The following is a 25,526-nucleotide window of genomic DNA, read 5'->3' as shown; positions in this document are numbered from 1 at the left end:
ATGATGATATGAGTCAGCTTGAGAGGCATGCATGCACTGTTTCTGAAGCCAAGAGAATGTGACTTTCCAAAGTGCCTTTTCTGTGTGTTTTTGGTTCTTTAATGGTGATATTGATATCAGAAAGCCTCTGAGGCATGGTCAATGTAAATTGCTGTGATTTTTACAAACTCATGCGCAGTGAAGAAAAACCAAAGTCCCTTGACCAAGTACACACTTCTGAGAAGTACACTTGGTGCAAGAACTGTGAAACCACCTTGACATGTTCAATATACATAGCCATGTGAACCCATGTTCAGTGTGAAACCCAAAGAGTTTGGTTACGCAATAAGCCTCTGAAATATGCAAGGGGCCATCTTAAGTAAAGCCATGTTCAATGCCCAGCTGTGCTGTTTGGTATGGGGGGGGGGGGGGGTTGGCCAGAAAGGGAAGTCCATTTCTGCCATCTGTCTAGGAATAATGCCCAAATGTCCTCCATTTTGATCATGCCTAAGAAACATGCATTTATATTAACATTTTTTAAAAATCATCCAATTTTTTTGCATGTCCTCCATTTTTAAAAAATGTGTCCTACTTTTGAAAATGTTGTCCTATATTATTTAATTATTTAATTATTTATTTTTTGGCTTTCCCCCCCCCCCCCCCCCTGTCTGGGGGACACCAACCCTGACTCCGGCTCAAAAAGGTTGCCTACCCCTGACCTAGAGATTCCTGGAGAGGTGTCCTCTCAGGGAAAAACATGATGTTTTTGTTATTTGTGGTTTTTCCATAGTGACAGGGTCTTGTTCCCCTAACCCTAGCAAATATGGAGGGACAACTGTAGTTTTTTTTGGACTATGAATTTTGTGGTCCAAAAAGGAACTTTTTCAGTACCTAGATATAATTCATGTATATTTTCTTACTGTTTGAAGTGTTGAGCAAAAGAACAAGCTGCCCAGGCATGCTTTGGGATTACTTTCCCAAGTAGTTTCCCAAAGAGTGGATTCAAATCCCAACCAGAGTATGTCTAATGTATGGAATTCTGGTACCTATGTGGGCTTAGAGTGGATGCCCCATAATATGCAAGCTGAATTATTAACTCTTTGCATTGAATATCTTTTTCTGATACCCAGGTCTTCCTGAATGTTCATAGCAGTGAGGCTGTAGCACTGTGGCTCATTTTCAGCCACAAGGCTTGCAGTTTGTTTTTCCACAAGTGTTAATATGAGTGTTTCCTATGGCAAATTTTGTTGCACAGGGGCAGTTTACTTAGAGGGAAGTCTTGAAGAAGCCAAGGAACTATTTGGACGCCTGCTCTTTAATGACAAGGTATGACTTTATCTGTGACCTGGTTATGCTAATAGCGTGTCTTTTACTTTGACAATCGATTTTTGAGTTATGCTCTGTTGCATTAAAGCAAGTATTTCAAAGGAAAATTGAAAGGATTCCCTGCCTTTCAGACTGTACTGGTTCTGTCTAAGGGGGGGAAGAAGCTGTTCATTGTAACTCATCGTATGCTTCATTCTTTTCTGGAAGACTCGGTATGTGGGGAGAGGGGATGCTATAATTCTTAGAGGAGGTACTTGTCTCTTTCCCTACCGATTGCTTTTCTTTTACAAGCCCCCTCCCCAGCTGTTTTTGACATAAATATTGGGCCACCCCCAACTGCTTTTATCACAGCTTGACACAACAAGCACTCATTTGTTTGTTTACAGCATTTGTATGCTGCCCTGTAACAAGGCTTGACAGGGTAACTCACAACAAGCAATCAAGCTATATTTTAGTAATAATAAAATGACAATAAAAGAATAAATGGCAGATGGAACACATCAGAGGAAATTTAAAAGAGTGGAAAGCTAAGACAGATGAAAAAGGCTTGGCAAAATTTAAAACGGTGATGGTGGTGGTTTGCCTTGTGGCAAAGTATTAAGCCTTGACAATATTCCAGATTTGAGACCACGAGACTGAGTTTGAAAAGTAAACCCTAAACCTTTATCCAGAAATTTTTGGCAGCCTATGATCTAGTTTCCTTCCTTGCTATATACTCTGCCAATCTATTACACTCTTTTTCACTGTGTCTAATCCTGAAAGCATTCTTACCTTTTTGGCCTGGCTGCCCATAGCGTAGTCCTGATCAGAGCTTGGAAAATTGGCTATTCTGGCTGCAGGAGTGTTGAAGTTATATACCCCCAAAACACATACACACACACGTATTCAGGTTTTGACACACGTGGTTTTCTATTTTATTCCACTTTATGCATAAATTTGATATCTATATGATATAATTGTATTATGTTGTGGCCATTTGGTTGATTTGTGTTAAGGTTTCCCTCCCTCCCTCTTTTCAAGATTTCATATTGCTGGAGATGACTGTTCTTGTCGTATAGTTAGAGAACTTTAAGCAACAAAAATGTAACCAGTTATGTAGTTCAAGAATTGTATGTGCTCTCTCTTCACCTAATTGATGTGAGCTAAATGGAAGCACTACAGGCAGTTTGAGGAGAACAGAGAATACCCACTTAAAAAAAAATAGTTTGCCAGCATTATTGAATTTGCAATAAGCAGAGTCAGCATCTGAAACCATTTCAGTATTTCGCAGAATGACATTTTATTTAGCAGTGTGGAATTTGTTAAATGACTCCCTTGAGCTTTAAAAGCGTCTCTCGATATTTGCAGGACCTGCGGGAAGTATGGCTTAATTATCCGCTACACCCTCTCCAAGTAAGTGTCTCCTTTTTCACTAACGGAATTCAGAGTGTCTTTTTATTATTATTTTTTTGTTCCTCAGGATGTCTTTTATTGGCATTGAGCTGTGCTGAAGTCTTTGACCGTTTAACAGGTACATGGCCTTTGCGATTTTCTGCAGCTAATAAGTGTTCAGAACTTTATTTCAAGGGCAGGCAAGTACTTTAGAGCAGAGGTAGAGCAGAGATATAGGCAAGCAGTAACATGACAGGCTGGCATCTGTCACTTCATAGCTTTGTGGAGGACTGGCAGGCTAGTGGAACTGTGTGATAGCACAAGGGAACATGTGTGATTCTCCTCTTCGCCAGTTCATCTTCACAACCACCCTGCAAAGTAGATCTGGTTGAGAGTGATTGGTCTGTCGACTTATGGTGACCCTATGAATTTCATTGGGTTTTCTTGGACAAAGAATACTCAGAGGTGGTCTTGCTAGTTCCTTGCTCTGAAATATAGCTTACAGCACCTGATATTTGTTAGCTGTCTCCCATCCAAGTACTAACCAGTGCTAACTATGCTTAGCTTCCAAGATCAGATGAGATCTAGGATATACAGGGTTCTACAGCACTATTATTCCACTTCAACTGTCATGGCTGGCTACTATGGGATCCTGGGATTTGCAGTTTAGGGAGGGATATTTCAGATTCTCAGAACTGTAATGCCTCATTAAACTACAGAATCCAGGATTCCATAGGAAGCATGGCAATTAAAATGGAATCATAGCATTATAACTATGCAATGTGAAAAAGCCTCCAGTCTAGCACTATAATGGCAACACCATACTGACTCATAATCTAAGGAGAATTCTGTTTTCATCTTTTTAGAAAGCATTCCATTAGGTTCTAGCAAAAATAATTCAATTTGAATATACTAAATTAAGAAAAGTGAACAGAGGAACTGATAGTGACATAAAATTTAAATCCTTTTGAGGAAGACTTTTTAAAGTCTTAAAAAGGGAGTCTCTTTATAATCTATAACAGTGATGGCGAACCTATGGCACGCGTGCCAAAGGTGGCACTCAGAGCCCTCTCTGTGGGCACACATGCTGTCGCCCTAGCACAGAGTTTGCCAGAGTTTCTTACTAGAAAGCTAGAGGGATGTGGCACTTTGCAATAAGTAAGTGGGGTCTGGGTTGCAGCTTGGGCACTCGGTCTGTAAAAGGTTCACCATCACTGATCTATAACATACAGTATGAGCCTTCATAGCCTAGCTGAAAATAGTTTTTTAAAAAAGAAATGATACAGTCAGTCAGTAAACATCAACTAAAATAGCAAAAGATATGATGAATGAATGACCAAATCAAACATTTGGGAAGAACTAATAAAAAATGTAAGTGGTTGAAAAAAATAAGAGAATGAAAAGGTACTTCACATGAATGTTAAGATTGGTCCCAGGATCACTTTCATCTGGGGAGAATGTTCCAAAAACCACAACAATGGGCCCATACAGACAGGCCAAAATAAAGCTGCTTCAGGTCACTTTGGAGGTATGCTGTTTAAATGATGCATGCGTCCTAAGAGACAAGAAGATCTGCCAAAGCCACACTCCAGTCTTAGGAATGGTGCATGGGGCTGGCTGGCTTCTGGACTCTTAGGACACATGCATCATTTAAACAGCATACCTCCAAAGTGAACCAAAGCAGCTTTATTTTGGCCTGTCTGTATGGGGCCTAAGATGTGCTTCCCCTCTTTGTGGATGAGTGAATCGTGAAACTGTTCCTATGTTTGCTGTTTTTCACAGGTTACTGAATTTGCCCATTCTCTCTCTCTCTCTCTCTCTCTCTCTCTCTCACACACACACACACACACACCTTCAAAATTAACCATTCTCTTTATCCCTTCAAGAGAGATGGAGGTTCTGTTTATGCTTTATTGAACCAATACTGAAGCCATCAAAAAATCTTTTTCAGTCCCATGTCAACTCAGTAATGTATACAGTATGGATCATAGTGTTCCATCCTATGCTAACATCACCTTTCTAAATTGGGCTTAAATCTTTTCTCTGACATTCATGGTAACTTCCTATTCTTACTGTTGATATTTATTTCCAGCTCCAAGAATCCAATACTGACCGACAGCTAATTGAGACCTCTCCAGTTCTCCAGAAATTGACAGAATTTGAGGATGCCATTGGAGTTATTTTCACTCATGTTCGACTTCTTGCACGGGCTTTCACTTTGAGAACAGTTGGATTTAACCATCTGACTCTGTGAGATTTTATTTTAGAGGGATTTGATGCATTTTCTGTCTGTCAGACAGACTGAGAAGATATTCTACTACATCACAGGCGAGAATCATGTTCACCTTCAAATATTGTTGGGCCGCAATTCATTGCCTTCCTTACTGTTGCCTGTGCTGGCTTGATCTATTGAGACTTGGAATCCAACAGTATCTAAAGAGCTGCATGATTCTCATAGCTGCTCTGCATGTAAGAAGATCACATTAGTAATTTGTTCAGGTCACATTTTAATGCTTTATTTAATGTGTAATTTTGTACACCCTGAACCAATACACCCAAGGCAGATATATATCAATATGAGCAGCTTTCCAAATTATACTGCATAGTTTTGCAATCTTTTAATCCATATGTTAGGGGAAGGTGCAAATACAAAACTATATATTGGGGAAAATACCATGCTCAAAATATACTATAATAGTGAATTTAGCTAGCCAAAGAAATGCATATATGGAGCAGAGTCAAGCACAAAAATGTGTATATTAGGAGAAACACATCTTAGTTAGTTGCATGGGATTACAAGATACCATGTTGGTTAGTTGTGGGAGGAAATGGTCTTGTGGCACTTGAAAGACTAAGAAGTATTATTTGGCACATTCTTTCTTGGATTGCAGTCCGTTTCATCATGTGCAAATCGGCCTGCATCTACTGAAGTGAATTTCAGTCCACTAAAGCATATGACAAGTAAAAGCTGTTTGCTTTGTGGGGCCACAAGACTGTAGTTTTTACTAAGATAAGATATGTAGAGTGCTTTGAACAGATCAAGAAAATGCTAAATAAATATAAAGGTTTAGTTCACACATGATTGTTTGTCACCTTAAAGTCTATAATATTGTACAGACATTTGCAGAGGTAAATGAACCATTACTGATATGACATCACAGCAATAAAATTTATGCCGCCCTTCACACAGCCTGTACTTTCACTCAAGTTAATCCACACTCTTCACTCCCAGCCATCAAATGTATAAAAAAGTTAAGTTGAAAGGAACTTAATTTTTGTTTATTATTGTTACATGTGTTTATATCACCTCCCACTTCTCGTGACCCTTTCATAGGATTTTCTTGGCATGGTTTATTCAGAAGAGGTTTGACATTGCCTTCCTCTGAACACAGCCTACAACACCTGGTATTCTCTGCCACTTTCCCTTCAAAGTAATACCTGGAAACCTGACTTTGATTAGCTTCCATGCACATGTAAGCCCTCTCTGTAATATTTTAATTCTAAGGAGTTTTACTCTGTAAAGTAGTATAACTAGTGTTATTCTCCCCTTTACAGATTCTTGATGTTAGGGGAATTTTCTGTTTGAGGTCACAAGCCCATCACAGGACTAAACCACCTTGGAAGTGACATTAGCAGTGTTCACACAAATCCTCCTGCACATCAACTGTACGTGGGAAGGAAGTTAGGATTGCACTGTGTAGTTACCCTGCCAGGCACTCATTTGGTAGCCATGTATAGGGACCCTATGGACATATAATAGTATACTTCGGCCTCTTCCACATGAGGGATAAACTTTGTCAAGGCAAAGTGGGTTTTCCCCCCTTCATTTTGACAGTTTTACTGATGATCTTTTCTTGTTTCATGTTTCAGGGGTCACAATCAGAGAATGGAATTCTTGGGTGATTCCATTATGCAGTTAGTGGCCACAGAATACTTATTCATACACTTTCCAGATCATCATGAAGGCCACTTGACGGTGAGACTATCATCAATAGATTTTCCTAGAAGCAGAACTGTGAAATAATGTAGGGGGTGTGAAGGGGAGACACAGAAGAAGTGTTACTCTAGCGAATTATTCTAGGCTTACTTAATATCATCAGCTTTAGTCCACTGTATGCTTTTAATAGGCTTCAGTCAATTTGAAGATGTGAATCTAGCTGCAATCAAGGAAATTTTATCTGTAGAGCTTAGGTACAATGCCATCTCTTCTTTAAAACAGATCAGTGGCTTTAATAACTGCAGCAATTAACTTGTTCCTTTTAAAACTAGAGATAATTTTTGTTCATTGGGTGGAAAGTAAAAGCCATTGAAGTAGACAGATGCCATTAATATGAAGTATTGTTTGGTTGTCATTGTTCAGGAGTAACAGATAGCTCAAGCAGCTATTTTGTCTAGCTTATCTTTCTTTCAAAATGATATTTATTTGTAATACTTGTCCTTGCTCTTTTTTGGAGTTCCAGTGATCTCCCATCCAAGATACTGGTGAAGCTGATAGTTGCTCAGCTTCAATAATGATGTAGGAGAGTCAAGTGCCCCTACATTGTCTAAATGACTCTGCATGCTAATTGCAACCTGTTTACACTATGGGGCTTCATTGAGTGTTTTCCAAGCATTCTGTAGCTAAATTGTGCTATCTGTGGCTCTGTTTTGTGGCTGAGTGTGGTATAAGATTGAAGAAATGAGCTAGATAAGGGAAGGCAATCATACAGTCCTCCAGTTGTTACTGGGTTGCAACTCCCATCGTTCCTTACCCATTGACTGTGCTGACTAGGGCTTCTGGGAACTGCATTCCAAGAATAGCTGGAGGGCTGCATGATTCTGTACCCTGATTTAGAATCATAAAGATACTGGTGGCCTTTGTATTACCTAGAAATGGTGTTACTTAACTACCTATCAAATGTGACTGTCAATCTTGTTTAATAATTTGTTTTCTAGGAGGAAAGTCCAGCTTGAACCTACAGGTCACGATTTTACACTGCTGCACTATTAATTTCCCTCCACTATCACCAACTTTTCTTCATCTTTGGAAGAGATTTTAGTCTAACAGTACCGGAACCTTAGTTTCAAAGAGTTGTGTGCTCTTTGAACCTGTAGCTGAAGAGGCAGAGTGTTTTAATGTTTAACAAAAACTACGTTACCAGATGTCAGTGCATTCCCCCCTCCCCTTTATTACCTTGATGCCCTTGAGCTAGTTTTTGCCCAAGACCTTCTATTAAACATAATTTGGGTATATCTCCATTCCATTCGCTGTTGAATAAAATATTATATGTTAAATTTCTTATCAACAGGCCTGCCCCTGTCTGAGTTTTCTTTCATCTAATCAGACAGAAATAATCTTTTTTAAAAAATGCTTTTATGTTTCATGCATGCATTACCTTCCATTTCACAGTATTATTGTCTTCTCTCAGCCACCGCCCATATCTTTCAATCTTTATCAGAAATTTCTCCACCTTGGCTATTCATCCAAGTCTTCGCATCCTATGCAAATTTCAACATGTAGTTAAGTTTTTCCTTTCCAAGCCAGTGATTCATAGTGGAAGTTGTCCCAACAATAAGTTACATGCTTAGTCTTTTGATAAGTTGCTGCTGTTAATTAAAGCACTTGGCTCCCTCATCCTGTCAACCAGTTCTTGGGTCGCACAGTGCTTAATTTCCAGTTGCTACAGATGGCTGCTTTTGTTAAAAATTAGCACTTCTCACTTCTTACAAAGGCCACTTTGGTACCAACTTATTTTGTCTGCTTGAGAGGATTATATATTGTCAAATCTATTTACATTAAATTGGGCAAAGCCATACTAGCATTCAGAGATCCAGAATTAGAGTGATAAGTCTATAGCCAAATAACATGATCCATACAACATCCTTTTAAGAGTTAGAAAGGATTCTATGTAAGGAGTACCATAGGCATTTCTGTCATTAGCAGATTACCAGATTTTATCTGCTATTAAGTAATTCTTCCTATTTTCTATGCACACCAACTTCCTCAGGTCCCATTCCCAAAAAAAATCCTAGAACTAACACTCTTTTTCAGCCAAAATAACTGTAGGGTTATTTCCAAAACAGACAAAATTTGTCCCCAAAATAAAGTGACCAGAATATCACTTCTAGTTTTGGAAATGCCAGTGATGTGATCCATTAGGCATCAGAAAAAAAAATAGAAGTTTAGTGTTAGGGTAATGAGCCATTAATCCCTGCCCCCTTTAAGTAAGGTAGTCAGTAAACTTTGTTTGGAAGATTTCATTTCTATTTTGGTTTTGTTGTTGTTGTTAATCATGGCTTATCTTGTCAATTGCACATGACAAGTTGTGATCTTAACTGTGGTTAGTGGAAACAAACAAAAATCAGAGTATGGTTTATGATGCTGGCTTGTTTCTACTAACCACAGTTCTTACAATTTACTTATTTATTAATTATAACATGAACTTAAACAATCTAATTTACAGTCAAACTTACATGCATTCAGAAGATAAAAAGACAGAAGGAAAAGGAAAAATATGCAAGGGATCTGTAGCAAACACATAGGGATGTCACAGAAGAGCATTCTGCGTAGAAAGAGCAGAAAAAACATTTAAAAGCCATTCCCATTATCACTTTGGACTACCCAGCATTGAGTAATGCCCTGCCTTTTAAATGCCCTACCTTTTCCCAAAAAATTAGGACTTGAGGTGATTGGCAATACAGTTGAGTAAGTACAATTGATATTCCACATTTACAGGTTTTACTTTTGCTGATTTGAGCAACAGTGAAGGTGGCAGGAAGCCCTACCAGCTGCCTGCTTCTACTTTGCAAAGGACCTCTACCTCCTCAAAGGCATTCATAGTGGGTTGAATCAATGGCTCATACTTTTTGTGTGTGTTAAATATTGATTTGGGGGTGGGGGGTACATTTATTTGCAGTTTTTCCACTTTTGCTGGGTTTCTGTGTTCCTAACTCTGTTAAATGTAGAGTGCTGACTGTACAATTGAAGCATGATGCATATTAAGTACCAAAATTGGATGTATATCAGTGGAAGAACGTATGGTAGCAAGCTGCTAGTATTCACTTGACTAAAAGGGCATTTAACTGAGTTGGATCTGTTCTGTTGGTAGCTGTTGCGGAGCTCCCTAGTCAACAACAGGACTCAGGCCAAAGTGGCAGAAGAGCTGGGCATGCAGGAGTTTGCCATCACTAATGACAAGACCAAACGACCTGTGGCCTTGCGAACAAAGACACTAGCTGATCTTTTGGAATGTGAGTATTAATGCCATTGCATCATTTTCCATATCAAATATACTGCACATTTTTAATAAGTTGTACAAGGAGGTAGCAAGTGCAAGTGGGTCTCCTGTGCAACAAAAGATGCTTTCTTGTGACCCAGTAGTTAAAGGACCACATCTAGTGGATACAGAGTACCATTGAAGATCTATTAAATGTTCAAGGTGAAATTTTAAAGGAGATATGTATGCTCTTCTCTGTTTTTCCTTGTCCAAAAAGATTTGATCAGCATTTCTTTGTTTACCTGTCAAATAGCAAGTGAATCTCCATGGGGCTTGAAGATAGCATAAATGGGGATTACAGCATTTTCCTGTGGAGTAGATTAGGCTGAGGGAGAGTGACTAACTCAAGGTCATCCACTGAGCTTCTAGCCTATCTACTAGCAAAAGAACGAAGCATTATGTGGGTTGAAATAGTCAAATACACAAAAACCTTCAAAGTTACATTATTGTCAGCGTTGGCCATATTGTGCTCGCATTTCATAATGCCTCCCTGCAGCCCCGTGACGTAGGGGTCTGGCCACTCTGTTCCTAAGTAGGGGGTCTGCCCCACAGAGAATGGGCAACCCTGTCTGTGTGTTGGATTATTCCCCTTGTCTTCTAGTTGCATCCTGGTTTGAAAGATCTACTACCTAGCGAAGGAAGATGGTACTGCAAGCTTAAATGACGCAACCACATTAAAATTAATTAAGATATTTTAAAACCAAATGACCTTGAAGTGCATACCTCTAGGGCCCCCATATTTTGCATGCCAAGTAACAGATGTGTATGGTTGATCTGTTTGGAAATCTGTTTGGCTGCCATGGGAAACAGCACACTGGCCTAAATAGGCCTTTGATTTGTTCCAGCAAGGTTCTTGTGTTCTTTATGATTTGAACCTCTTTCTCTCCAGAACACATGTGCTACTATTCAATGTACAGCCATAGCTAGGTAGATGTTTTTGAGATTGTTTTGGTTCTGATCTTTACTAGCAAATGAAAAAGAGTATGCAAAAATATCCTCCTACTTACCTCCTGGTCAGTTTTGCTTTGCTAAACTGTAAGTTCTATTATATTTCTTTCGTTCCTCAAAAATATGCTTTGTGGTGTGTGTGGGGGTTTTTTTGTTTTGTTTTTGTTTTTTGTTTTTTTGCAAAATGCCTATTTATTTGCCATTCAACCAACTAATTGGTACTAATGGAAAAACAAGGCATAATCCTTCTGCTGATCTTAACCATGGGTACCTGTTAAGTCTCCATCAAGTTAAACCATCAGTCCCATTCAATCTAGTTTCAAATCTTTTTAAAGATGAAACCCCTGGTTATTTTAATGTTCTTGCAAATTAAAGCTTTAACCAAGATGAAGGTTAAGTGAAGGGCAGGTGTGAGTTTTCACCAGAGGGGACAAACCTGGAAGAGGGTCCATATAACCCTGAAGTTTTTTTTTTATTACAAAAACCAGGAGCATTACATTGGCAGTAGTTCTTAATGTCTCTGGCAAGAAAGGTAACATTGAGGTATTACCTGCTCTTAGATAGCCCTGTATGACTAAAGAGACAAAGAAAAATATTTCATTTGAAATATAATCACTTTGCAATTTCATAAATGGCATTGTTTCCAAAGGTTCGCTTTTTCCAAAACTATCCAAATGCTGAAGTATGACTCACCTTTCCATTAATTTTAAGGGTTGTTTTTTTTAAAATATCTTCTCCATTGCAAGTGAAGTGGCAATAAATATCAGACTGAGGAAGTTAATCTCTATCCAGAGCATTTTAATACATTTTGTGAGTTGAACAGGCCCAGTGCCACTTGCCAAATCCTTTTAGTAAATGGAAGTTTTTCACAAACAATCATGATTTATAACCCAAGCATTGAGAGTGTATACTTTGCCTTGATTTATTTCTAAGAAGTTATAGTCTGCTGGCTAAACCACAGGATTTGAACAGCTGGCACCACCCCAACACTTCAAAATGTTTCCTTTTATTAATTTGTGAAGATGTTGACATTTTCAGTGACTTCATTTTCAATTCTTGTCAAGAAGGGGAAGTTAACTGTTACAGCACAGGATATGTTTCCCAGTTACTTTCTATTAGATTAGCTCCAGTAAACTTGTGTTCTATCTAGTATGAATAGAAGCAGCAAGGAATGTACATGGCTTGGGAGTATTTTTCATTCAAAACAATTAGTAAGTCTAAACTTAGGGAACAAGATGGACGTGGTACTTAGGAGTAAGTATAGCAAGGATTAGAAAACTGTGGGCCCTCAAATCTTCTTTGGTGGGCCTACTGGGTTGTCCTGTCATCACCTAAATTTTGCCAGCAAAAGCATCAAAATAGCACAATCAATGTCAAAACCACAAAGCCAATCCACTTCTGTCCCTGTCGCAAACCAGAATACAGTACAAGCCTTTGCTGTCCCAGCAAAACTTCATTTGCCATGGTGTTTCCTTGTTTTTTCAAATCCTGCTGTTTTTCAATTATTATTATTATTATTATTATTAACCTTTATTTATGAAGCGCTGTAAATTTACACAGCGCTGTACATGCAATCTTTTTAGTTAGACGGTTCCCTGCCCTCAGGCTTACAATCTAAAAAGACATGACACAGAAGGAGAAGGGAGTGGTGGAGGGAAAGGGTAAGAGGTCCAGCAGTTCCTCTCAACCTCCGAGGTCTGGACCAAGGCAGATGGACTGGAGGGAGGGCAAGGCTTCATAATGGATGGTTAAACATTATCCAGAGAAAATACATAATCACAAGTAGGATAATACATATACAGTACATAGGAATACAGGAAATGGATCGATAAACAGCCAACAACAGAACATCAGATAGTAAGCGACAATTATGCGATGCCTGGGAAAGCTTCTCTGAATAGGATGGTTTTCAGCTCCGTTTTGAAGCTGGTTAAAGAAGTGATGGCTCTTGCTTGTGGAGGAAGAAGGTTCCAGGAGTGAGGGGCAGCAAGTGAAAAGGGGCGAATCCGGGATGGGGCAGAGGAAATCCTGGGCTGAGACAGGAACCCTTGACTACCAGAACGGAGGGCCCTGGTGGGAAGGTGAAGAGAAAGAAGGTCTGATAAGTAAGGAGGGGCCAGTCCATGGAGGGCTTTGAATGTCGACAGCAGGAGCTTATACTGAATGCGGAAAGGGAGAGGGAGCCAGTGAAGGGATGCCAACACAGGAGAAATGTGGTCAGAGCGGTGGGTGGAAGTGATAATGCGTGCAGCTGAATGCTGGACAGAGATTAAAGGACGGAGGTGAGAAAGAGGAAGCCCAGCCAGGAGGACATTACAGTAATCAAGTCGTGAGATCACTAGGGCATGGACCAGGATCTTGGCAGTAGAGGCGGAGAGATATGGTCGGATTTTGGCAATATTGTACAAAAAGAATCTACAAGCCTTGGCTGTGGTCTGGATCTGAGGGATACACGACAGAGAAGAGTCAACGATAAAGCCAAGACTGCGGGCTTGCTGGACTGGTTGAATGGAAATGTTGTCCACAGAGACAGAAAAGGAGTGTTGAAGGTTGGGCTTAGGAGGAAAGACAAGGAGCTCCGTCTTGGACATGTTGAGCTTCAAACGCCGATGGCGCATCCACTGCGAGACAGCTGTAAGGCAAGATGAGACTTGCTGTTCAAGCCTTGGCGAAAAGTCAGGGGCAGAAAGATACAGCTGGGTGTCATCGGCATACAGATGGTAGGAAAAACCAAAAGAGCTGATGAGTTTTCCTAAGGACAGTGTGTAGAGAGAAAACAGAAGGGGACCCAGAACAGAGCCCTGTTCAATGATCTATCTTCCTAACAGGTGTATCTTCTGGAGCCCTATTTTTAGGGGTGGGTGTGTTTTCTTAGTGAACAGTTTTGTCCATTACTATTGTTAGCATATTGGGGTTATTTGCAGTTGGGTTCTATTTTCTGGGTTGTTGTTTACCCGGTGTATATTCTTTCTCTAAAGCTGTGTCATGAGGCTGATTCTGCACAGGTTGCTTTCCTATACTAAAGGAAGCTTCGGGCAAACGTAACTGGTTAAAACACCTGCCTGTTGGAGTGAGTAGGAAGAGTAAAAGATCAGAAAGATGTCTTCTGTTCACTACAGAAAATGACAATCTCACAATTACTACCAACAATCCCATTTAGTGGCAAACTTATATGTCAGATTTATGGTGAATTGTACTGCACAAAGAAGCCAACCTTGAGATACAGTACACTGCAAAACATAGGAATGTCAAAACGAGACACATCTCAATAAAATAGGACCTTGAAAAAACAATAAAGATGTTGCACAGCAACAAATTTTCACTGAAAAGCACAGGATCAGAATATTATTATTCATGCAACATATGCTCTTTGTGAACTTTTGGCCAAAGAACAATTTGTGAAGTAGTACATTACAACCAGCGAGCCAATGTAGTATAGTGGTTTGAGCATCAGACTATTATTCTAAAGACCAGAGTTTGATTCTCTGTTCAGCCATTGAAAATCACTAGGTGAGTTTGAACATGTCACACCTCTCAGCCCAGAAAATCTCATTATAGAGTCTCCATAGATCAGAAATAGCTTGAAGTAACACAAGAACAACTACACATTACAACCACTTCAACACTGTTTGCTCCAGAGTAATGGAAAATTGTCTGGGGATATTTTTTTAGAGTTGATTTTAAAATATATATATATATATATAAATTTTATTTTAAACAAAATAAACCATAATAAAATATCTACTCATAATATACATCATACTAACTTTATAATATACATATTCATATACCTAAAAAAATCCTCTCACCAATATAATCTAATTCTTAATTCTTAACTCATTCAAATTTTTAAGATATTTCTTGCATTCTATCTTCCACACTTCACAATTTACAACATCCCATTTCCTTCAATTCCCTTCTAATCCCTTCTATTCTCATCAATTCCCTTCACTAATTTTCCTTTCCTTTACCTCTCATACCCCTGTTTCCTTTCTTTTCCTGTTCTCTTTCATCTTCCTGTCTTCTCAATTCTTTCCTTTATTCAGCTCTCCCTCTTCCATACTCCACACTTCAATTCATTTACTCAACCCTTCCTCACTTACTCTAACCTTCATACACTTTCCCACAACTTCATATACTTACAGCTACATTCTCATTTGTTCCCAAATCTAATTCCTGTTCACCAGTATTTTTCTAATCTTTCTTGTTTTATGACTTCTTTCCAATGATTTCTTATTTATTGAGCTCTTTCTATTATCCTTGTAAACATTCCTTTTATATTCTTAAAAGTTTTCTATGGCCCGGAACAGATGGGCCTTTGCAGTGCCCTCATCACATGCGAGGTTTGCCCGGCAGGTGGAGTGCCCACACGCCTGGCAACTGTGGCGCGCCCACCAGACGGGGCATGTAACAGTGACGTTGCAACTGCGCCGCTTCCAGACAGGGCATCACAGCTGCAACGTCAACCTGCCAGCTCTGGCACTTTGCGGCGTTGCAGCAACACCGCAAAAAAGAGCCACTTCCAGGCGTTCCTTTTTTGCTCCGCAGCAACGCCACGCAATTTGGTTGCAAAGAGAGGTGCCGGGGAGGCGCCTCTTTCTGGCGGTCTGTACTCCACCTATAGGTTTTTATAAGCTATGATTTCTATCTTATCCTTACTTTGTATATTCCCCCTATTCTTATCCACCCATATATCTTATTGCAATACTTTAAAAAATAAAAAGCATTATTTACTAAGATTTAATATTGCTATCTTTCCCCATTTCCTTTCTAGATATTTTATTACTATTGACCATTCTTTATTAAACTGACTCAGAGAATTGTATTTTATTAAGCAAGTTAACCTATCCATTTCTAATGCTTCATATAATTTAATCAACTACACTTCCTTTGTTGGAATGTCTCTTGATTTCCATTTTTGCACATATTCTTGCTGTAGTTATCATGTAATATATGATTTCCCCATAATTCCTTTCCAGATTTTCTTCCAGCATTCCCAATAGATATCATTCAAGTTTTAGTTGTAATTTGATATTCAAAATATCAATTACAATTTGATTTCTTTCTTTACAATATATCTTTGTCTGTTTACATATTCACCAGCAATGATATAATGTATTTCTTTACATTTCCAACACTTATTATATTTCAATTTATATATTTTTGCTAATTTGTCCAGAGTAAGATACCACTGAAAACAGATTTTATAATAGTTTTCTCAGAAATTTTGTGATATTGTATATTTAACTTCTTTAATCCACATTTTTCCCATTGTTCCAACTATATTGTCTTATGTTCCTTGCTCATTTTATCATTGTATCTTTAACAATTTCTTCTTCCATTTCTATCTTTAAAATATGTTTACTGTATTTTCTGGCGTATAAGACTATTTTTTAACCCAGGAAAGTCTTCTCAAAAGTCGGGTGTCGTCTCATACGCCGGGTGTCGTCTTATAGGGCAGGTGCTGAAACTTCTGAGCTGGACTGAAGAATCTGCGGTCGCCACATATGGTGGGGGACCTCAAAATAGCCGCAGCCGCATCCCCTCCGTATGTGGCGACCATATGAAAGCAGGAAGGGAGGCGCTGCACAAGTATGGTAGAATAAAATCTTGGAGACAGGGAGGGCTGGGCAGGCAGGGAGAGCTGACCAATCCTGCTAAGTATCTGCTTGTCATAAGCATTTTAATTAAAATTACCATATTGAAATCAAATCTGATTTTTTAAATTTTTATTTGGTGTGCATTGGAAGAGGAGTAGTCTTATACGGCAAGTATATCCCAAACTCTATATTTTAACTGGAAAAGTTGGGGGTCGTCTTATATGCCCAGTCGTCTTATACACCGGAAAATACAGTATATATTAGTCCAATAATTCTGTGTTGATCTCCTGTCATGATCTTACCCAAATCTGATTTATTATTCCCCCATTACAAATACTTGAGTTTTCCTATCCATTTTATATCTGTCATTATATTGTCTATAAGTAAACTAATTAAGATTGAAATTCGGATTCCTAAATTGTGTCCTAATACTCAATTGTCCATTCTGTCTTTTTATTTTTATTATATCCTCATATTTACACCAACTCCCATCCATTTGCATTTCTTTTCTGTAGAACCAATGATCAAGATGAAAATATTACAGGATGTGAAAGAGAAAGTGGGTCTAGGTCTTCCCAACCTAAAGTTATGTTTTGAGGCAGTGTGCCTGGCTTAGATAAAAGAGTGGATCTTACTTAAGGAAGATAGGTTACTAGAATTGGAAGGAGAGGGGTTAATATATGGATCACACACTTATTTAGCTTATGGTAAAGATAAACAAAAAAATATACAGTTGGCCCTTCTTATACACGGATTCAAGCATCCACGGTTTGAAAATGTTCCAAAAAAGTATACATTTCAAATATCAAACCTTGATTTTCCATTTTTTTTTATAGGGGACACCAATTTGCTATGTCATTATATGTAATGGGACTTGAGCATACACAGATTTTGTCATACATGGGGGATCTTGGAACCAAACCCCAGCATATAACAAGGCTCCACTGTATATAGTCATTGTTTGAGGATATTTTTTGCTGGTTATTCTGCTCTGGTCAGACCTCACCTGGAATACTGTGTCCAGTTCTGGGCACCACAGTTTTAAGAAGGATGTGGACAAGCAGCTGGAATGTGTCCAAAATGGTGAAAGGTCTGGAAACCATGCCCTATGAGGAGATGCTTGGGGAGCTGGGTATGCTTAGTCTGGAGAAGAGAAAGTTAAAGGATGTTATGCCAGCCATGTTTAATATTTTAAGGGATGTCATATTGAGATTGGAGCAAGCTTGTTTTCTGCTACTCCAGAGACTAGAACATTGAGCAGTGGAGTCAAGCTACAGGATAGTAGATGCCACCTAAACATGTAAGCCTGAGGGCAGGGAACTGTCTGATTAAAAATAATATTGTAAGCCGCCCTGAGAGCCATTAGGGCTGAAGGGTGGGATATAAATACCTAAATAAATAAATAAATAAATAAGGAAGACCTTCCTGACAGTATGGGCTGTTCAACAGTGGAATATTTGTGTGGTAGAAATGCCTTCTTTGGGGGTTTTTAAACAGCAGCCGGATGTCTGTCTATTAGGAGTGCTTTGATTGTGTATGGCAGGGAGTTGGATAGCCCTTGTTGTCTCTTCCAGTTCTATGACTATGATTCTAGATGTTACATTTCATCTATGAATTTAACTTATACTAATTTTCAAAACCAATCATCTTATCACCTTCATACTTTTTCAAAGTCAGTCATAGATTCCAGTCTTCAAAAAGGTTTCCAGTGACTTTTCTCTACTCAAGATGTACAATTTATCCATCTCTGCAAACTCATTCATTTCTAACAAACATAGATGATATATTACTCTTCTGGGCATATAATAATCTTGCTGTATTGCTATATTCATGTTTTGATATATTTGCCCCTAGCTCCTTTCTAGTTAATCATCCATCACTCCCAGAGGGAAAAGGTCAAGTTTTAATTGTATATTAATCTGTAAAATTTGCTGCATTGACATGTGTATTTGCACCCTGTATTTTTTAGCTTTTTTACAAGTCCACCACATATGATAAAATACCCTTTCTTGCTCACACTTCCAATGTACATTTGAAGTTTCCTTGTACATCTTAGACAATTTTTCAGGAGTCATATACCAATGATACATCATTTTATAAAAGTTTTCTTTAAGTTCATAACATGAAGCAAATTTCAACTCCTTTCCCATTGCTCCCTTTGTATTATAACAAAAATTCTTAGTCCGTTTTATCATGCAGTCCTTCACTTGTTCTTCTTTCATATCAAATTTCAACAAAGGCTTATACAGTCGGCCCTCCATTCTCACAGGGGATCCGTTCTGGACCCCTGCATGCGAAAACAGAGACTCGCCTATATTCAAGCCCCATAGGCTTGAATGGGGCATGTGCTCATGAGCGCATACAGGGCATGCACCGCAGGGGCATGGTCCATTGAAAATAATGAAGGTCGGCCCTCCGTGAATATTTAAGACCACAGACCTCAAGTCTGCAAGAAAGACAAAAATACATTGTCTTGAACAAAATAAATCAGATTTTGAACTGCAATTATATACATTTTACCAATCACATGTTCATCATTTGCACATAATTGCGGTTCAAAATCTGATTTATTTTGTTCAAGACAATGTATTTTTTATTCATTTTAAATCTTTCAATTAACTGTAAATAAGAGAAGCATGAAAAACCACAATCCTCCATTTGCAGCTGCTCTTTGTACCTTAAATGTTTTTATTTTGCCTGTTGTTTCTTTGATATTGAAAACTTCTTTTACCAAAATCCATAAAGTCATTTTATAGTGTAATATATCTCAGTTAATGATTATTAAAATCTACATTCACTTTAGCTTTCTCATACCGTAGGGACTTATGCTATCCAAACCTCAGGTCATGACCTTCTAATTCCAGTGTGTTATCTCCAGTTTCATCTTCTGTTTTAGCTCTTGAGTCATTTTTTCATGGTTCTCTTTTTTCCCATTTTTCGAATGGTTTTGTCATTTTCTTTCTCACCAGCTTCAAGTCCTCCATTACCTGAGTGATATCTGGTGAAGTTGCCTTTTCCGCAGTTATTTCAGTTGATGGATTTCTTGTTTCATTTGCTTTCTTTGTTTCAGTGGCTCTGCTTCTAACTGACATTTTTTTAAAAAAACTCTTTATTTGGTGATTAAGTGGCAGTATTTCATCATGACTATTTTTGGGATGCTATTTGTGTCCACTAGATGGTAACAGTTTACAAAGTAAATTAACTCAGTCCATTTCAAGTTTCCACAGCAATTAGATCATGTCAGCCAATTCTTTATCTTCTCTTTTGTTAAAAACAACAATCTGCCACTTTCCTATGGTAAGAAAATCTTTATTCTTACATGATGTCGACTTATAGTTGAGTATATACGGTACTCAGTTGTCACTCATGTGAATTTAGAAAACTTGTTGAGTGTCACAGTGTTTTCTATATCCTTTACTTTGGTTCAGCTGATCTCCCGCCCTTTATTTGTTGCCAAACATGAATGTTGACAGCCCATGATCTCGTTTCTACCAGTGCTTGAAAGAGCTAATGATTTTGTCGGCCCATGATCTAGGAGACAAGATCTCTTGGTTTAAACATTTTTTAATCGTGAACAGTTTAAAAGCAGCATACTCTCTCCTCAACCCAATTAAAATCACAAGTAGCACTGCGCTCACCAACAGACTTACCTGTAAGTTTATTTGCTTTTCATTCTCTCATGAATAAAATCTGTGAAATTATTCATTCTCACTTATCTCCCATGGAATACATGTTTTAAGGATTTGAACACTGTTCTTGGTGAGATCATGACATAATGAACTGAAGGATAGGAATCCTATAAAGCTGCATTGTATTAAAATATAAGTGGTATACAAGGCAGCTGTGTAGGCTTATACAGTAGACAGAGATCATTCAGAATAGGTCAGCATGCTATTTGGGAATCACATGTTTTTCATAGTTCACATGGACACATTCATGGACATCTAATGCTGGTAAGTAAACATCATTGTTAGAGGAAGACTGTAGGCTGTGAATTTAAATAGCCCAAAGTTTCTTGCTTCGTGCTGCTGAAGAAGACCTTCTTTTCCCTGTAATACTAAGAGAAATTAGAAGATGAGACCTGGTGAACCAAGGATCCAATTTTATTTAGGAAACAAAGTGTATTTCTCTCTCACACCCTGACAAACCTTCAGTGCTATCTTCAGTGCCATATTATCAGAACACATCTCCCAGTTACCCCCCCCCCCCCCAAAAAAATAAGTGAGACATGCATGGAAATGAAACCATTCGAAGACTTCTGTGCAATTGTATTCCTGTGCAGAATTAATATTTTCATAAAGATATCATCTTTCCAGTAGTTAATGTGACCTTTTCCCGAATAGGCATATATGTATGCTGTAGAAGAAGGAAAGGTTTTCTTCACCCTACTTCAACACATCTTTTCTGTGTGGCTTGACTCAACTGAAAAGTTGAAGACTGGCAGTACAAATGTAAATCATTCACTTAATTTCAACAATTTTCTTCCCGCTGCAAGAGAGAGTGAAAAAATAGTTTTCAAATCTGAATAGATTTGTGACACTTCAGTTTGTGAATTTTCTGATTAAGAAAAAAAACACATTTTTGCACAAAACCCAGAATTTTCTGCTTACTTTGCAGCAAGTCATGTTTTTGTGCAGAAAATCCTGTTTTTCTGTTCCAAAAAAAATGGGTTCATGTGCAAAAGAGGCCAGATAGCCACATTGCTGTGCATGGATGGATTTTGCATGGAAAACTCCTGAACATCTATCTAACTATGGTCCAAAACACACTGCGGAAATAATCCAGTTTGATACCGTTTTAATTGCTAGGGAATTCAGGGAGCTCTAGTTTTATGAGACATTTAGCCTTCTCTATCAGAGAGCTGTAGTGCCACAATAATCTACAATTCCAGGATTCCTGAACACTGAGCCACATCAATTAAAGTAGTCTCAAACATGATTATTACTGCAGTGTGTTTTGGACCTATATTTAGATTTTCTCAGCAAGAAGTTCCAGTAGTTAAAACCTTTTTCATCAAGGATGTGAAAATAGGCAAATATTCTTTACATCTTTAGCAAACAGATGGATTTCTCCCACATTTCCTAATACTGTACTTGTGATTCTAGAGACCAAATTCTATTCCATGTGTTACCTGACAATACAAATGATAAGTGGGTCAGCTCTTTGTTTTTAAATATCCTTTTTAGCTTTTGAAACTCTGTCTTTCAGGTGTCCTCTATGTGTGCTGTGGGCCTTTGCAGCTATGCTACCTCTTTCCTTCATTCTGTCTTTCCTCGTTCCCAAGGTGGCGAAAACACCACTAGCCGAGCCATCTGTCTTTCTTTTTTTCTGCCTTAATTTGAAGTGCAGCAGCTTTCTTGACTTGGGGATCTTGGGACATAAAAAGGGGAAGTCTGCAGTGGAAGACCTTGAAAGCTCTCCAGTATACCAATTCTCTAAAAGTGTTAACTGTTTTTTTCCCTTCAAAAAACTGACAAATAAGAGTAATGCTTTCTGTATGTTTTGTGCTTGCTTTTCCCTTTCAGCCTTTATTGCTGCTCTGTACATAGACAAAGATCTGGAGTATGTGCACACCTTTATGAATGTCTGCTTCTTTCCACGACTAAAAGTAAGACCACAAGCCATTTCACACATTGTACACAGAACAAGTCTGAGTTTGGCATCATGTGTGCACTAAACAAGATGTTTCTGTATGATAACATGAATGTACCCATATGGTAAGGGTGGGTGACTGAGGCAGATCAGGGCTACTTTTTTGTCCTGAGACCCTCCAAAGGGCACATGGACTACTGAAAAACAAAACAAGATTCCAAAAAGTGGCTGGAAGTCCACTTCTGGTTCTCAAAAATTGGTATTTTTTTTTAATGCTGAACAGTATAAGGATGCCTTCCAGCCTATTTAAAAGGTACATTGTTGCACCTGGAAGCTTCCAGGAGAAGCAATCCACCCTATTTTTCTGGCTAGTCTTGTGGATTCTGGAGATATCAAAAGCGACAAAATAGCCACACTTTGGCCCATCCTTGCTGTGTGTGTGTGTGTGTGTGTGTGTGTGTGTGTGTGTGTGTGTGTGTGGCAATAGCCAAAACATGTTTTTTTAAAATAAATACCTATTTTCAAGTATTCTATTAAATGTTCAGTTTTATAATATTCCCCTGAGATCCAGGTTTTACCTCAAAACAGTGCTGTTCAGTTAGTTTTTTGTTTCTTAAAAAAATCTCTTGTTGTTAGTTATTGTTTTAATGCACTTTCCAACTGCAAAGCTCCCATTAAAAGCTGTTTCTTCTTTTCAACCTATTTCTCATTCCCTATTTTCAACCTCCATTCCCCCCCCCCCCCCCCCCCCATCATCCTAGGAGTTCATTTTGAACCAAGACTGGAATGATCCAAAGTCCCAGCTCCAGCAGTGCTGCTTAACCCTCCGAACAGAAGGAAAAGAGCCAGACATCCCTCTCTATAAGTAAGGCACTTGTCTCTTCTTCCTTGCATAAACTAATTATCACTTTGTGAGCCAACTCTCACTTTCAGTCTTATGCATGGCATTTATTTTTGTCTCTGTTTCCACATGACTTGGATTAAGCATTATCTACCTTTTGTTTAAGAAAGGAATTAGTTTCCACTTTTAAACCCAACATCTGTCTTTTCCCTTTGGATCCCAGGCTACATTTAAACCCCAGCAAACATGAAGAATCACTTCCTACAGAAGGTGTGAGAGGTTTAAATAGAGTAAAGAATTGATTGTTGACTCCTTGCAGATAAGCATCATTTTCCTAACACAAAATATTCTCACTTCCTCCCCTTGCGCATGTCAGTGTGGAATAGTATTGCTAAAGTAAACCCAGTCACTCCTGCATGTCCCATAGATGCTCCCACAGAATCACTCATCATTAGTGGTGGTAGTGCTGGTTTTCTGTAAGATGTAGCAATATCCCTAACAGGAAAGAAAATATACTAGAGCACTGAAAAACAACAAGCATGGGGCAAGGGATGAGTAGTTTAGCACTCTGTGGATGGAAAGCACATTCTTCGATAAAGGTAGAAGGCCATGCCCACATCCCCTTATCAGATTATTCTCAATTTCTACGTACCTGAAGCCAACCACAATGAGGAACTGCCTCTATATTTTGCAACATGGCTGTCATTAGGACGTTATTGAGGAATGAGCTGAATTATTCTTTGTCCCTGATGACCCTAACCATTAAGAATTAATCTGTATGTGTCTGAAGAGGATTCTGGCCGCTTCACCTATATCACCTTGGCCCACATTCTAGTTCTTGGTGACAAACATATTGGGAACAGGATGGATTGATGTGCTGACAGATGTATTGTTGTGAATTTTTTTTTTTTTTGTATTAACTAAATTGCTCATTTCTAGCTAATCTCTTGTTTGATTATTTTTCTTCATGAAGTTATTCTATTGAAGAATAGTTTAAAAATCCTAATCTTATTGAGAGAATAGTTTATTTCAAATGTGGAAAATATGTCATATTTGTGATATCTTGAGCTTCAGTCCTATCTCTACTTAATTCAGTGTAAAACCCTTTGAATATAAGGGGACTTTGGAGAACACATATACTGAATTGTTTAATTCCCAATACTTACTTCATCTGCAGTGCAATCTTGTTTACATCTACTAAGAAGTAAGCCCCACTGAGTTCAGTATAGGTTAATAATACAGGATTTCAGTTGACAGCTATTAAGTATTTTCTGAAAGGTACTTTGTTGCTGATAATAATATTAGAACTGACTCCCAGTATGACAGTGGAAACAGGTGGGATAAATGGGAGAGGGAAATAAATTTATTTTATGTTAAGAATTTGCGTCTCATCTTAAAATGGTTGCAAATTTATATCAAACTCTTAGTCAAAGGGAGAAACTGCCTAGTTACTGACAGATCCTTTGTAACTTTTTGTTAGTGATGGAGCAATTTGCAGCATTTGCCATTTAGAATGACAGCCTTTTTCATAGCACCTTATATTAGAAGATCCAGCTTTGCCAAAAAGTGTAAGTGCATATAATTCTACCCCCAGCATATATAAATACTTCACTTTTAAACCAGTGGCGTGCTGGCAGTGTCTTGTAAAATAATCCATAAAGCATAATCCATCTACTGTCCTAGCACATTCATTGTAACATGATGAAATTTATGTTGTTAAGTCTTGCAGTGTTCGTTTTCACAATGTTGTGTCCTTTCACTCTGTCTCCTATGATATAGGACTTTGCAAACAGTTGGACCTTCTCATGCCAGGACATACACTGTTGCTGTGTATTTCAAGGGCGAAAGGATAGGATGTGGTAAAGGACCAAGGTATGGCAAATTTATATGGGATTCCATATGTAGATGTGGGTGTATATTTATGTCTGCATGTGTGTGTGTGTCCCTTTGAATCATTTCCAACCTTTGATGAGCCTATGGCAACCCTATCAGTGTTTTCTTGGCAAGTTTTACTTAGACAAGACTTGCCATGACCTTCTTCTGTGACTGAGAGAGTATGACTTACCATAGTTTTCATGGCTGAGCTGGGATTTGAACTTAGTCCCCCTGTCTCTGAGATCCAATATGGTATAGTGGTTTGAGCACTGAACAATGACTTTGGAGAGAAGGACGAATTCCCTGCTCAGCCATGGAAACCCATTGGGTGACTTGGGCAAGTCACACACCCAGAAAACCCAGTAATAGGTTCACCTTAGGATTGCCATAAGTAAGAAACAACTTGAAGGCACACAGCAACAACAACTTCATGACTCTAACCAGTACACCACACCAGCTCTCACTTCTACATATACACATACAACTAGGATAGGCAAACAGTTTGCTTGGAAACCAGAAGTAGTTACTCAGCCTTTTAGATGGGGTTGTTAAAGAAAGTGAACAGTGTTACTACTCATTCTTCTCCTTTCTAAGATCAAGGGAACTTAGGTAGGGGACACAAATACACATTCATATGCACATGCACACTAATGCAGGCGTCATACAAATGCATGAATGATGTTAATTCTCACTGTGCTTGGGAAATGCTCAAATCCAAGGGTGGAAATGTAGTGTAAC

At 38.5% G+C, this 25,526-nt stretch overlaps 1 protein-coding gene across 1 annotated transcript in view; it reads left to right on the top strand.

Moving 5' to 3' along the window:
- DROSHA (drosha ribonuclease III) overlaps positions 1–25,526 on the top strand; it is a 118,099-nt gene that overhangs the window by 80,834 nt on the left and 11,739 nt on the right. Inside the window, 8 exon segments of the mRNA XM_042461782.1 lie at positions 1,235–1,305; positions 2,653–2,697; positions 4,769–4,926; positions 6,547–6,652; positions 9,765–9,906; positions 22,006–22,088; positions 22,834–22,937; positions 24,693–24,785. Coding sequence (XP_042317716.1) covers positions 1,235–1,305; positions 2,653–2,697; positions 4,769–4,926; positions 6,547–6,652; positions 9,765–9,906; positions 22,006–22,088; positions 22,834–22,937; positions 24,693–24,785 — 802 coding nt within the window.

The sequence above is a fragment of the Sceloporus undulatus genome, chromosome 4, assembly GCF_019175285.1.
Source record: "Sceloporus undulatus isolate JIND9_A2432 ecotype Alabama chromosome 4, SceUnd_v1.1, whole genome shotgun sequence".
NCBI classification, from domain to species: Eukaryota; Metazoa; Chordata; class Lepidosauria; order Squamata; family Phrynosomatidae; genus Sceloporus; species Sceloporus undulatus.
The sequence above is the reverse complement of the archived record's forward strand: the minus strand, read 5'-3'. Positions and strand labels throughout refer to the sequence as shown.